General features: G+C 31.7%; 1 protein-coding gene across 8 annotated transcripts in view; it reads right to left on the bottom strand.

Annotated features, from left to right (window-relative positions):
• LOC148619351 (uncharacterized) overlaps positions 1–14183 on the bottom strand; it is a 56132-nt gene that overhangs the window by 26254 nt on the left and 15695 nt on the right. The window contains exon 1 of one of the 8 annotated variants that reach the window (XM_088579155.1): positions 9216–9292. The exons of 5 other annotated variants lie outside the window; for them this stretch is intronic. Coding sequence is in view for 2 of the 3 variants with exons in the window: in XM_088579151.1 (XP_088435277.1) it covers positions 3796–3829 (34 nt within the window). In the remaining variant the exon portion in view is untranslated. Of the gene's footprint in view, positions 1–3795; positions 4076–9215; positions 9293–14183 lie in introns of those variants that run through there. 2 more of the 8 variants (XM_088579151.1, XM_088579157.1) reach the window with 2 other exon arrangements.

Here is a 14183-nt window from a genome sequence, read left to right as displayed (position 1 = left end):
CTTGTGGATACCAATATTCATGATAAAAATACAGGGCTATATTTCTTCTTACTCCATGATGATAGTTTTTGACTGTCTGTACAACTTGCAAAATTCTGCAAATCTTTCCTCTGCTATGCAGTTTTGAGTGTACTTTTATTATAGTTTTATTTAATGTTTGTTATTGTTATGCATCTGCTTTTGAGGTTATCATAGTACATTAAAGCATAGAATCTTCCACACAATACTACTTTTAATAATGCCATGGCGACATTAGGTATTTGGGCTTTATGTTTTTTTCTCTCTAAATATACACAGTAGATATGCATGACAAAACACTATACATAATGTTTAAGGCATAAATAGGTAAAACTGAAATCAGTATTCACATAAGCTAGTATTGTAATTACTGACCTTCTAACACTTTTGATAGCAACATATTTCTGTAATAGTTTTCAGGTATCAGTCCTGGTTATATTTTCCCCTTGACTTCTAGAGTAAACTCACATTTTTAAGATTTTTTTTTTAAAGTTTAAAAATTGATTCAATTAAACTTTTACTTATGAAGCACTGATAAGTCCATGAAGTTTGTGGAGAAAGTACTCTTTGAACTATGAATAGCAATTTTTCAACTTTCACTTTCAGTTAGCACACATTAAAACTAACTTTTCAGAAGCACATTTCTATGTTGTCATGTTAGATTTTCTGATAAAAAAAAAATTTGTAACGCAATAGTATGAAGTTTGTTCTATACAACAAGCCATAGTTCCTATTTTTTGGCCAAAACATAAGTTTATAAAGAGACAATAAAAAGCACTAGAAATACAAACGAAGACCCTAAAGAATTGATTTTTTAATCATAAATAAGAATGCTTAAGGAAAGACTAACACAGAAAACAAGAGATATACCTGGCATGTACATTGCAATTAAGTGATTTTGTAGATCCACAACCCATCAATTATTTTATTTCTAAAGTTCTTTTTTTATAGTTCTGGACAGTCAGTGAATATGAGTTAAGGTGTGAAATCCCCTATGGTATATATATTGTGTACTTTTAAGATAATAAATCTCTGGGTCCCTTTTAGCACCTATAACCAATATATAAACATATGTAAGAAGAACCATCATTAATGTAAATAATGTTTTCCTCAGTAATAAGGACTGACCAACTTAGCTTATGCTTCGTCAACATCTTTCATTATCAATAATTACAACAGAATAAACACACTATAATACATGTAGACAATTGTTACATCATGTGATAACATGCCAGGGATAGTAAAAGGGCAGTTCCAACACATATATACATACATATGTAGAGTAGTCATCCCATCCATTTAACTGGATGTAACAAACAAACTAAAAGTACAATATTAAAAAGAAACTGTCACAATGAGTCAGATTTATTCTACACACCAGTACTTATATTTAGGCATACTTTTCTTCAGATTATCAGAAGCAATGGTGACCAATGTATATTAGTAACATAAACATTTAGTTTCATAGTGTTCTAAACAAATTTTCACCTAGTTTTTGACTAGTTTTTCTCTCAGAAGATAATCGTTTGTAACAAAGCAATGAATAAGACATTAAGATGCTTTAAGATGAATACTAAAGTAACTTTGTACTTCATTATTCCACGAACCTTTACAGAATAAGTAAGGCAGTCAGGAAATGTTCTGTGGTTAATCAAAGCTTTGATTTTTTTGAAATACCTTACTAATCAATTCAAAGGAGGACCTACTCAGACAATCCCAAAGACGGCAATACATAGAAGCAGTTGTAATCATCACTATACATAAACCAGTAAGTTGTCCCACTCTCTCTGTGGAGTCAAATATATCATCTTATAGTACCTTTTACTGGGGAAAACCAATAGAAATGACAGAAGTCATCCTCATTATCGACAATCTATTGAACCTCACCAAAAAAAACTGAGGTAAGAACAGCTGTAGAAAGTATTGCTGACTCACTCAGAACCACAAAACTAACTATTAGATTTTGACCACAGACAGGATGCTGCTGATTTTAATTTTCATATCAGATGTTCAAAAAATATTGCCTCTAACAGCTGTTCAGAAGAGATAAAAATGTCTGCCCATTGGTTATTGTTGATGTGATTTTTCGGCTACCCATGCATAAAAAAACTTACAGAGTATTGACCTTAAACCTGCATTGGCAGACAAAAAAGCCTTGAAAAATATGATTGAGGGGAATAACCTCCACACCAACACTGATTTGTAGGCTAATCTAAAAAAGTTCACATTTAACATGTGAGCATGTAAACATTTAAATAATTGTTAATGAAAAGGAAATTGATATGTAATAAAAAATAAACTGCTTGAACATGATGATATAATAAACCCATTTTAGAACCAGTTGTTTTGGAGTGACATAAATACACCCATAGCAAATGTTGAACCCATAACAAAATAACTCTGTATGTAAGCTTGACAGGTCTCTTATTTTTGATAATGATGACCTTCATTAAATGATTAACACAGAAATGGTTTCTGACATAATGTAATTACATTAATAAAACTAGAATAAAGTCATGGTGATATTTCTCTGAACTTTTCTATGTCCAAGGTACATTATAAGGTCAATAAAGAAATGGTGATCTGTAACATTAAGTTTCCACAACATACCAAAAAATACCCAACTTCTGTAGGTGTTTTTGTTTAAGATAAAAAAAATCTGTACTTTTGGGTACAAACAAATTTCCACAGAAAAATGAAAACAACAAAATACAAATCAAACTTACTCTGAACACCATATATGAGGACTTAGAAACCACCTTTCATAATTAAATTAACATAGGTTTATTATTATTTGGAAGGTTCAATTACAATAGTTCATCTAATAAGCTTTACATTTGCCCTATCATAAAAAAAAACATTTCAAAACTCCCTATTAGATTTGAGTACATGTAGTGGGAGAGTACACCAGAAAGTTTTCCTTTCAGTTTCTGATAGGAAGTATATAGTGTAAAAGTTTTGTCTAACACTGAACTGTTTACAATCAGATACTGCACTGATGGAACTCCAGAGATTGGAATTTTATGCTTTTCTTATCTCTAAACACATATTTTCATTATGTAAATATAGGAAAAATGACTAACATTTGTTCTACAGAAAATACTAATCAGTCATGGTTAATTGAAATGTCAGTTAATTTATTCAACCATCTGTGAAGTTCAATTTTATTTGATGAACCTTATAATTTAATCCCATGTTTTATTAACCTTTAAATTTTATGTCTGTCTTAACAAAAACATACAGGAAGGCTTCAGGCAAAACACTAATAGGGGTTAATCTTAGGATAAAATTAGATAAATAAATAGAAAAATGTATCCCTAGCAATCAAAATGTATTGGTTAATGAGGGTCCATTAATGATTATTAACAAGAAGTGGTTGTAAACTCATGATGCACCATTAAGAACTAAGAGTGTTTTTGTTGATCACATAGCATTAGTACCTATATAACAAATCTTACTAATTAAGAAACAACTATTTTGATGTTAAAAAACATATAACTTATTAATACAATATTATGGGTGATGTGAAGTCAAAAAATATTATGTTTTAAACCAATCTATGGAAGGAAAAATTCTGATGTCTTACATGCACTGTTGTTATTTAGCAATATTTATCAACCAAGAAAATATAGTTGGTTGCTACATATAATATTATTTGTGTAAAAAATTCTAACTATTGTAAAATAAATGGGCACTTCAAATTGGAACTAAATACTTATGAAGGGGAAGTTAACATTAAGATATTGTTATAACTGTACAAGTATGAAATAGACTCACCAACTGTACTTGTGTTTTGAACAAGGCAAGCCATATCCAAAAAAACCAAGAATACTGCCACTATGTTTTGCTAAATCAGCTGTTTATTGTCATAATACACACAGTAAAATTAGAATCATTAGAAATGTCATTCTGTCACAGACTGATGTGAATTTCACAAATATGAAGTTCCTTAATCCCTGGGGGTGTAAGAAGGGCCCCTGTGGTGTTCCATTAAGGATTACCAAACCCCTATCAGCTGATACAAGTCTGGTAATGAACTTCAATCATAACATCCTGCAACAGGATCAGTCCACTCTGCAAGGAGGGGAGTAACGTATGATAAGATAAAAGCTCATCATATACATCCCCAACATGTGCAGTTCATTAATATCCTTGTCATGTTAAAAATACAGTAATGTAGATTTTTTATGTGTATGTTTGACAGTGTTGATAATTATATAAATTAATTAAAAAATTAATCAAACCAAAAATCTGATGTAAAGTTTGATTGAAAGACAATTTATTTGTGATGGAAAGATGGATAAAAAATAAGAAAGTTCGAACTTTTTTCTTAGTTTTCAAAATAAAATACTACTTGTTGAACGTGAATGTTGTTGGACCTGTGATTTACTTCACCTTTAAATCTGACCGCTTTCAAGTTAACAGCACACTGAAATATAGCTGAAATAAGGTATTTTTCAAAATTGGAATTATTCTGGATTTAAGAAAAGAAGTAGAAAAAAATAAAGACTAAGCTAAACTACAGATTATTTTCTACATAATTTCTGAATTCCAACATAATTCCTAATCAAATGACTACCTTGTTTTATAATGTTAAAAAATAATCAATGCAATATGTTGTAGTTATTGTATAAGTTTTTACCAGTTTTATTACATTTTAGCTAAATCTCATTTTATATTTATTTAATATCATTGAATATGTCTACATTAACAACATGCTGTATTTTTTTGCTATAACATTACAACAACTATTTTAAAATAAAATACTTGGGAGGTCACAGTTTGATATGACTGAAGAAGTTGAATCTGAATAGAAACACAACTATTGATATAGCTCTGAATTCGGATTGTGATTAATCAAGATGAAGCTGGTCAAAAATTATATATATATAGACTCAATACGGGAAGTATGAAGGCATCAGATTGTCCATGTACTCAGTAAACATTATGTGCTTTTTAAAGTGTTAAATTTAATTTATGTTAATCCTTAATTTTGTGATATAGAGCATTGTAATTTAATGAAAATCCAAATACTAGTACTAAAGATAGCATGTGAAAATCATAAAAAAATGTTTGTTTTTGGTACACTGTCCCCCAAATCCTTAAAGTCATAACCTAAAATATCCATGCCAACATTCTTTTCCCCAGAATGAAACAATGTGGTACATAGAGATCAATACACTTTTTCCAAAATTATTGTTAAGTAAACAGAAAAATCTTTGTTTTAAGGGATTATGGTAATAACCTTCAAAATCAATTCCAGCCTGACTTTCAAGGAATGGAACCTTCTGGTACAGTTTCATAGAGATCCATACATTTTAACACAAGTCATTGAGTGGAAACAAGAAAAAAAAATTTTTCATCCCTTATTCCTTAGTGGTTGAAGTCATAATGCCTAGTACAATTTCATAGACATCCATTGAGTTTTTATGAAGTTATTTTGCTAACTTAATGTCTTTGGATGGATGACAAAGAGAATCATAGCATTTTATAACAACACTCACGAATAGGTATGGTGTATATGTCAAAGAGACAACAACCCCACTAGGATGAAAATATCAGCCCAAGGCCACCCATTGGTCTTCAATGAACAGTGAGAAATCCTTGACAGGACAAGCTGCAGCTGGCCCCAAAACATCATTATACTACACAGGTACAGCGAAAGAGTTGCTCCAATATACTCAAGTAACATAAAAAATTAACTAAATGTGAAAACTAAACACAACATTCTGAGGCCAGAAATTTCTGACTTGGGGACAGGTGCAAAAAAATGGTGGGGTTAAAGTACTTTGGTGTGATCACAACCCTACCCCTTCAAAATCTGGCCACTGTGGAAGAAATATGACACAATTTAACACATCTAAAAATCAGTTCAAAAAGGTCTGAGTCCCTTGTTATAATGGAAAAATAGAAACTGAAAATAAATTACACAACTGTACAAAGGACTAAGGACTATTAATAGTTAATTGACATGCCAGCTCCATGTATGTATTTTCTTAACTGGTTCAGGTCATATGGAATCTGTGTATTAATTAGTTATTGGATGAAATTCATAGAAAAACTTCAAAAAAAGAAAGCAATGGAGGATCAAAGCGGTTTTATGATGCCTTTTTTAATTATTCTCTATGCTAACTCCACAGAGTAATCAGTTCAGGGCGAACACTGCTTAGATGCATTAACAAGAATCTAATTACCAAGTAAAAACAAACACTATTGGTGTATTAAGGGTAGTCACTGTGTCACACTTTCATATGACCTTGCAAATGAATATGATCTGATTAGAACAGTTGGTTTATGCAATAGATGGTATCATTCTACAAAACATGAAATATCTATTTTTGAGTCATGTCAGCAAATACCTAAAAATTCTCTATAAAATGTACAGTTATAAAGTTTTAAGTATGCAGTCAAGTAATCAAACAGACAGTAAAAGAGTAATCAAGGGAACCAAGGTTATAGTGGTAATCAAAAGAATGTAATCCAGGGACAAAGACCAGACATGGAAAACAGACATACACAACAAAGAACATAAAGTAACTAAAATCATACATACAAAGTAACAAAAGTAAATGAGCAACTTGGACTCCACTAGAAACTAGGAGCATGGACCAGATGCACCAGTAGGGTAAGCGTCCTCTGCTTTTCTAGAAACACCCGCCGAGTTGCTCATAAAAAGTCAAGTCCGGGGTAGACAAACAAGGGAAGGAAAACTATGACCCGTTGAATAAATCAGTTTTCATGGTGCTGATGGATACACCATAACGATCCACGATCCACGAGTTCATGACAACGACCATAAAACTTCTGTAGTGATTACTTCAATCTTGTAGCAACATAACCCTGTTCCAGAAGCCTATTTGTTAGAGTTCTATAAAATAATAACATCCTCCATTTTGTCTTAGTTCAGGGGTTGTCCTATAGTGTATGGCATATTAAGTGTTCAATGATACAGTAAGACAATCCATAGTACATGAAATCCTGCTTTGTGTGATAATGCATGGGTACTTTGCAGAGATTAACATTCCGTAGAGTGTAAGTTCAGCCAAAATTTGGAGAAACTACTGAAAAATCATAAAGATAAACACCTTCCTATGATGCACTATAATTTAGATGTAAGGTCAGTATGACATCGACAAATTTCCACATTTCACTTTAACTTTCCGAAAAAGTGGCCTTAGTATGAGTTGAGAAAAAGTTTGAGATGGGTCTACATCTATCTTCTAGTTTCAATAGACAAGCAACCTCTAAATCCTCTTTGAACAATGTCACATGTACCAAAAAGTGGCCTTAGTATGAGTTGAGAAAAAGTTTGAGATGGGTCTACATCTATCTTCTAGTTTCAATAGACAAGCAACCTCTAAATCTTCTTTGAACAATGTCACATGTACCAAAAAGTGGCCTTAGTATGAGTTGAGAAAAAGTTTGAGATGGGTCTACATCTATCTTCTAGTTTCAATAGACAAGCAACCTCTAAATCTTCTTTGAACAATGTCACATGTACCAAAAAGTGGCCTTAGTATGAGTTGAGAAAAAGTTTGAGATGGGTCTACATCTATCTTCTAGTTTCAATAGACAAGCAACCTCTAAATCTTCTTTGAACAATGTCACATGTACCAAAAAGTGGCTTTAGTATGAGTTGAGAAAAAGTTTGAGATGGGTCTACATCTATCTTCTAGTTTCAATAGACAAGCAACCTCTAAATCTTCTTTGAACAATGTCACATGTACCAAAAAGTGGCCTTAGTATGAGTTGAGAAAAAGTTTGAGATGGGTCTACATCTATCTTCTAGTTTCAATAGGCAAGCAACCTCTAAATCTTCTTTGAACAATGTCACATGTACCAAAAAGTGGCCTTAGTATGAGTTGAGAAAAAGTTTGAGATGGGTCTACATCTATCTTCTAGTTTCAATAGACAAGCAACCTCTAAATCTTCTTTGAACAATGTCACATGTACCAAAAAGTGGCCTTAGTATGAGTTGAGAAAAAGTTTGAGATGGGTCTACATCTATCTTCTAGTTTCAATAGACAAGCAACCTCTAAATCTTCTTTGAACAATGTCACATGTACCAAAAAGTGGCCTTAGTATGAGTTGAGAAAAAGTTTGAGATGGGTCTACATCTATCTTCTAGTTTCAATAGACAAGCAACCTCTAAATCTTCTTTGAACAATGTCACATGTACCAAAAAGAGTTAAAATGACAATATATTAACCTTGCATAATCTTTATCTGTGACCTGATTCCCTGCCAGTGATACAGGACACAGTTTCTAGTAAGTTATTGAACAAAAACAAACGGGGAACTGATGAAGCAACATCAATATACTAAAACAACATCATTATACTGACAAATGTCAGGATATTTTGAGTGATGTATAAAAGTACAGAATAAACCTTTGTTAAAGCCTCATCTTACACCTCTGTTTCATTGCACTGAAGAGATTGTAGTAACCTTTGATTTTTCAGTTCAATTTTCTTAAGTATTCACCTTAATTTTGTAAGTTGCATTGCAAAGGGATAATCCCTTACTGTGGTTCTTAAGAAATTTAAATTGTATAGTGATCATGGTGATAATAAACACTAGTTATTTAGTTCCACAATGTACTAAAATATATATATTAGAACTGTCAAATTTGCAAAGCAAATTTTTGGTTGTTCCCTCAACGGCACTCGAACTCATACTGCTCTGAAATCTATGGCAACACCGTCTACACGTAGTCCAGTGCCTTAGACCACTCGGCCAGCTAGGCTATAAAATATAGCTTTCCCTGGCCCCATCATTCCTCCTCTTAGGATTAATCTAGGTCTGTAACTATATATATTTGAACTTCATAATGAGTTTATACAGATGACAACCGCTTAGGCACCATAAAGGAAATTCTAGTAAAAAATCCATTATATGGAGTATGTACTTTAACCATGCAGATTTACTAAACATTCCAAACTTGAAGCAGCTGGTTTAGTATAGAAATGAACGAGCAGACAGCTGAGACCATATCAGTGAAATTCTTGATAATTTTTATGAAGATGATAACATACTGATGGATGAGCAAACTATTAATAAAGCTAGAGAATAGTTGTGGACAGATAACTACCATTCCTCTGATTCATACAATAATGTACTCACAAAACAAGACAAGAATATACAGGAAAAAAAACAACATAATATAACTATCAAATCATGATATGTACTTATACTCACACAGTCATCATCATCAACAACAAGACAGCAAACCCACATTAAACAAACCCATGTCACAATCAGATTTGTACCATTCAATACAATCAACAAGGAAATATTCTATTAATAGAACCAATAAACAATTGTACGTGTTGTGACTAAACTGAAGTTAAAAATATAATTAAACTAATTACTATATGTCTTCATTTCTTAATCCTAGTTAAAGTATATATATATATGCTAAATTCAGAAAGCAGTTACAAGCAGAAGACGCTTACCCTACCGGTGCATCTGGTCCATGCTCCCAGTTTTTAGTGGCGTCCGAGTTGCTCATTTGCTTTTGTTACTTTGTATGTATGATTTTAGTTACTGTATGTTCTTTGTTGTGTATGTCTGTTTTCCATGTCGGGTCTTTGTCCCTGGATTACATTCTTTTGATAACCGCTATAACCTTGGTTCCCTTGATTACTCTTACACTTTCTTCTGGGATCTTGTTTTGTTCTTACTTAAAACTGTTTCCAAATGAAATAATCATACAGACCCAAGTTCAGTAAAAACTACCAGAACTTGTCATAGAAAACTTGTTAAGAAAATGGACACTTTCTTACAAAACAAAATAATCGGGTGACATTGAGTGAATCATTGAAAACAATGAAAACAAAATTTCCCTATTTATTCATACATCATGATAGAAATCAAGGACATGACACTAAAATAAATTAAGAAGTATTGCATTTACTGTGAAACTAAGTGGGTGTAATTTGAAAGTAAGGATATTAAAGGGTCTAACAAAAAGCAACAATATGAATGTTCTCCTAATTTACCTATTCCTTCACCTACTGTAAAATCTGCAGGAATTCTCAAATATCAACAAAAAAATAATTTTATTTTCGAACTACAGCATCATAATGCAATGATTGTAATGCAGACAATATTATATATAACACTGCTTTTGCAATAACAAACCAATGTTTTCAGATGGCAATAGTATAACATCTTCGAGTTATTGCTATATTATGAGAAACAAGGGTAAAAGGTGCCAGGTCATTGTCCACAGAACTATGCTTTATAGCATTCATCTATCAATATCATACTCTTGATCCTCTAGAGCAGGTAAGAGAGATCGTTAACCTCTAAAAAGCACATTGCAACAAATCATTTTTACATAAACTAAGAGTACATTTCCGACTGCATTAAAAAAAAAACTGAGCAAAAAGTAAACTTGTGGTACAAAAGCTACACATGTATTGTTTATAACATATACTATTTGCTACATTTTATTATGTAATAATAATTTTCTATTGATGCCTTAGTTTAAAGACTCTAACTGATCTTCACAGCTATGTACAGTCATCAGCAACTCAATACTCAATCTACAGATATATATAAGCAAAAAAATACTGTCTTCACAGCTATGCATAGTAGCCCCTACTAAATTTCTACAATAACTGAAGAAACAGTTTTTGTAGGGTTATAATATTGCAGATATTTGTTTAATTTTTTTGTTTTTATTACGAACTAATTTTAAAAGGGGCTATTGTTTAATGATTTTACCAATTTAATAAAATGCCAACAAAATGATGGTTAATTTTTGTTAGAATAAGTTCTTATCCACATAAATAAATAAAATTGAACTAAAAATCTGCTTTTCAATGTGTACATTAGCTCCTTACAAAATTTGTACACCTAAGTACTACAGCATCATAATGTAATCCCAATGTACAGTAGTCCCCTACTACACTTCAGAGTTATGTACATGGTAAATCCAATCCTCATCATATTATCTCCACAGTTATATACACAGTAATCTAGTACACAATCAGGTAAAATTGTTTTGACATTTAAGATATATTTTGTGTTGTTCTAACAATTAATTTAATTGGTCAAAAGTGTGCCTCTTCCATATCTACAGACAGTCTTATCTTCTTACTTGTTATTTTAATAGATTAACAAATTAGATTCTGTAATGCTGAGACACTTTTATTGAGATATGTGTTGTAATATAAATGCTTCAGTATATTTTCCACACTTTTCAAACATTATCGTCCAGATCAATATGTTTAGAACAGACTACAAGTACAATGTTGAAATCAATTAAAATGGAAAGTATTTGGCATCATTAATGTACTGAGTATTGAAGATTATGTCTTGACATTTCATTGTAGGCAAAGAATTTTTTTCAAGCAGCTAGTTTTATACAAAGAAAAATGTGTGTCAAAAACAATTATCTTAACATCAAATTTTGTTTTATAAATTTTACTCTTAATGTTTCTTCTATTATGTCACTTATTTCCATACACACAGCAGAAAGATTCTGCTAAAATAAAATGCTTCCCAAGACATTGCCTGATACATCTGCAGAAGGATCCCTGAACAGTTGGGGCATATGTGAACACACCACTCAAACTTTATACAGCTTTGAATTTTGATTGTGAGAAGACATTTGACACAGGATAACAACTAGACCAGGATAGATGAGGCCCCTTTTGGGCCTTAATTCCTAAATGGTTAAAATAACAGCATCCAAAATAAGCCCCAGCCTTTCTTTAGACGTATGGCACTTGGTGTTGCAATTTTAAAGAGATGCATTCCTTTTTAGCTTTATTGAAGTTATCATCCAGACATCTAGACAATGCTTGTTTCCGGTCCCTTTATGACCCTTAATTCCTAACTGGTGACCACCTCAAAAAAATCAATCTAAGCCTTCCTTTGATGATAAAGCACCTTGCGGTATAATTTCAAAGAGATCCTTCCATTCTAGAAAATGCATGTTTATGGCATAACACAAGTCAGTCTTCATGTTTCTTAAACAATTCTAGTACAGTGTAATACCGAGTTCACTAAATTTTTACCAATTAAGATACTTTATTCACCAATAAAAATTGGAGAGACAATACTTTCTGTATCATAAATATTGGTTGCCAAGCAAGTATGAAACGTCAAGTAAAGGACACATAAGCCAAACTTGTTCACAAAGACAGAACAAAATATATTTCTGGACAGGTAATAGACTCAAATCAGTATCCAATGCAATAATATGTACCTGACAATATGGCTGACATAAGTTATGACCAGTGCTGCTATCATTCATTAGACAAGCTGTTAATTTGTATAGACAGTAAATGGTGATGGCCTTGTATCCACATTACATGAATATTTTCATTTCAGATTTAATTAGACTGGTAGCCATTACTAGATTAACTAATTAGATAATGCACTGTGAGGACAGCATGGTTTCATGTCTGATACTTAACCATCCATTTCCGTAAAGTAGTAAAATACCAATCTACTAAATGTATACTGATAATACACTTCATAGTACTGTTCTAGGTGGAACTACATGTATCACACATTGATGTATTCCAGAACCAAAGATGGTTTTTAAGACTGCTTTACAATTAAAAATTGACAGAGAGGATAAAAAATATTTTACAAAGTAGTAATTTCTATCTGTATTAAGTTAGTTCAAGAGTTATATATCTTTTTTTTTTAATTTTGACAAAGCAAGAAGAGCTTTCATAGTCTTATCTCCATCAGAAGTCTGATATCCTAAGTTACTCCATGATGAAAAAAATACTGATATTTTTTTTTACAATGGCCTGATACTATGGGAGAAATAAACAATTTAAACTGAATATGATAACTGATTTCTGGAAAATTCAAAGTACAGTAAGACCTGTCTAAACAGAACCTTGAATGAACTGGGAACCTGTCTGAACCAGATTCCTACTGAGATCCCTTTATATCAATTGCAAAGCAAAATGAACCTTTACAAATTGAACACCTTCCTAAATCAAATAAATCCTGCAATCCCAAAGGAGTTCTGTAGAAAGGTTTCCCTGTAAAGATAATTTGGCTTCAGGAGCCAGACATATCATTTACTAACCTTTGGATCTGATCAGTTTGTTAAAATTCATAATGAAAGTAGAACTATCATACAGAAAAAACAAAACAAAAATTATGATGATTTGTAAATTATTATTTATCTTGTCTGTAATTCACTTATACAAGTAACTAAATATAAAAAAGTTATTAACTTTGTGCAGGAAAAACAAGGTAAAACAATCAAAGGAAAATTGGATCAATTCTAAGATTACCGGGTACCATTGTTTTATACTGAAACCATTGTACATTAATCAGTATATTGGCTATTAATTAATTAATTACCAAAACACTTCAACAGGAAGAGAGAAATAGTATAATTAATTGGAAGGAGTGAATAACAAAAATATAATCACGAGTGCCGAAGAGCGCCTAGATCCAACGAGTGTGCGGAACTTGTTCCATGCACTAGTTAAATCTAAATGCATTCTTGGCATGAGTGATCATATTTTGGTTATTCACCATAACCAATTACTTATCCTATTTATTATATAGATATTCTCCATTATTCGTTGCTACTTTCAACATAAATTTCAAATTTTGTAAACGGCGGATTAATATCAAAGTTGTGACGTTTTGGTCGGAGAAAGTCTGAGAGTGAAATTACCGAATTTATTTCACAGTGTGAATTATCAAAATTTATTATAGTGGCAATGTTTGATAAAACACTGTCATCCATATACATGTTAATGTAAAATGTTTTGATTAAACCTATACATAACTCATTATAGGATAAAACAATGCTTTTTTTTCGAAATTTATCAATGTGTTAAATTGTAGAATTGGACCATTCGCTCACAAAAAAAATCCAAAGAAAAAAGTGTAACTGATAAGCATACTCTTTCAAAATAGTTGTTTTGAAAATGAATGAATAAGCAGATAATACCACTTCATGCCTTTAATTGACTCTAATTTGTCAAGGAAATGGCATCCATGTTTGTTTACAATATGTAAATGGAATTTACACTGTCACTGCATGAAAAACACATGTGCTAATCAAATCTTATACAACATAGATATTCATAATTTTAAACACAAGCTCTCTTGATGGAAAAAAACCATGAAAGGAATGTTGGAGTCCATCATTTCAAGATCACTTGTTTCAGT

Source organism: Perna viridis, chromosome 4 (assembly GCF_037379345.1).
Source record: "Perna viridis isolate PV_CMFRI_1.1 ecotype Kerala chromosome 4, ASM3737934v1, whole genome shotgun sequence".
Taxonomy (NCBI): domain Eukaryota; kingdom Metazoa; phylum Mollusca; class Bivalvia; order Mytilida; family Mytilidae; genus Perna; species Perna viridis.
The sequence above is the reverse complement of the archived record's forward strand: the minus strand, read 5'-3'. Positions and strand labels throughout refer to the sequence as shown.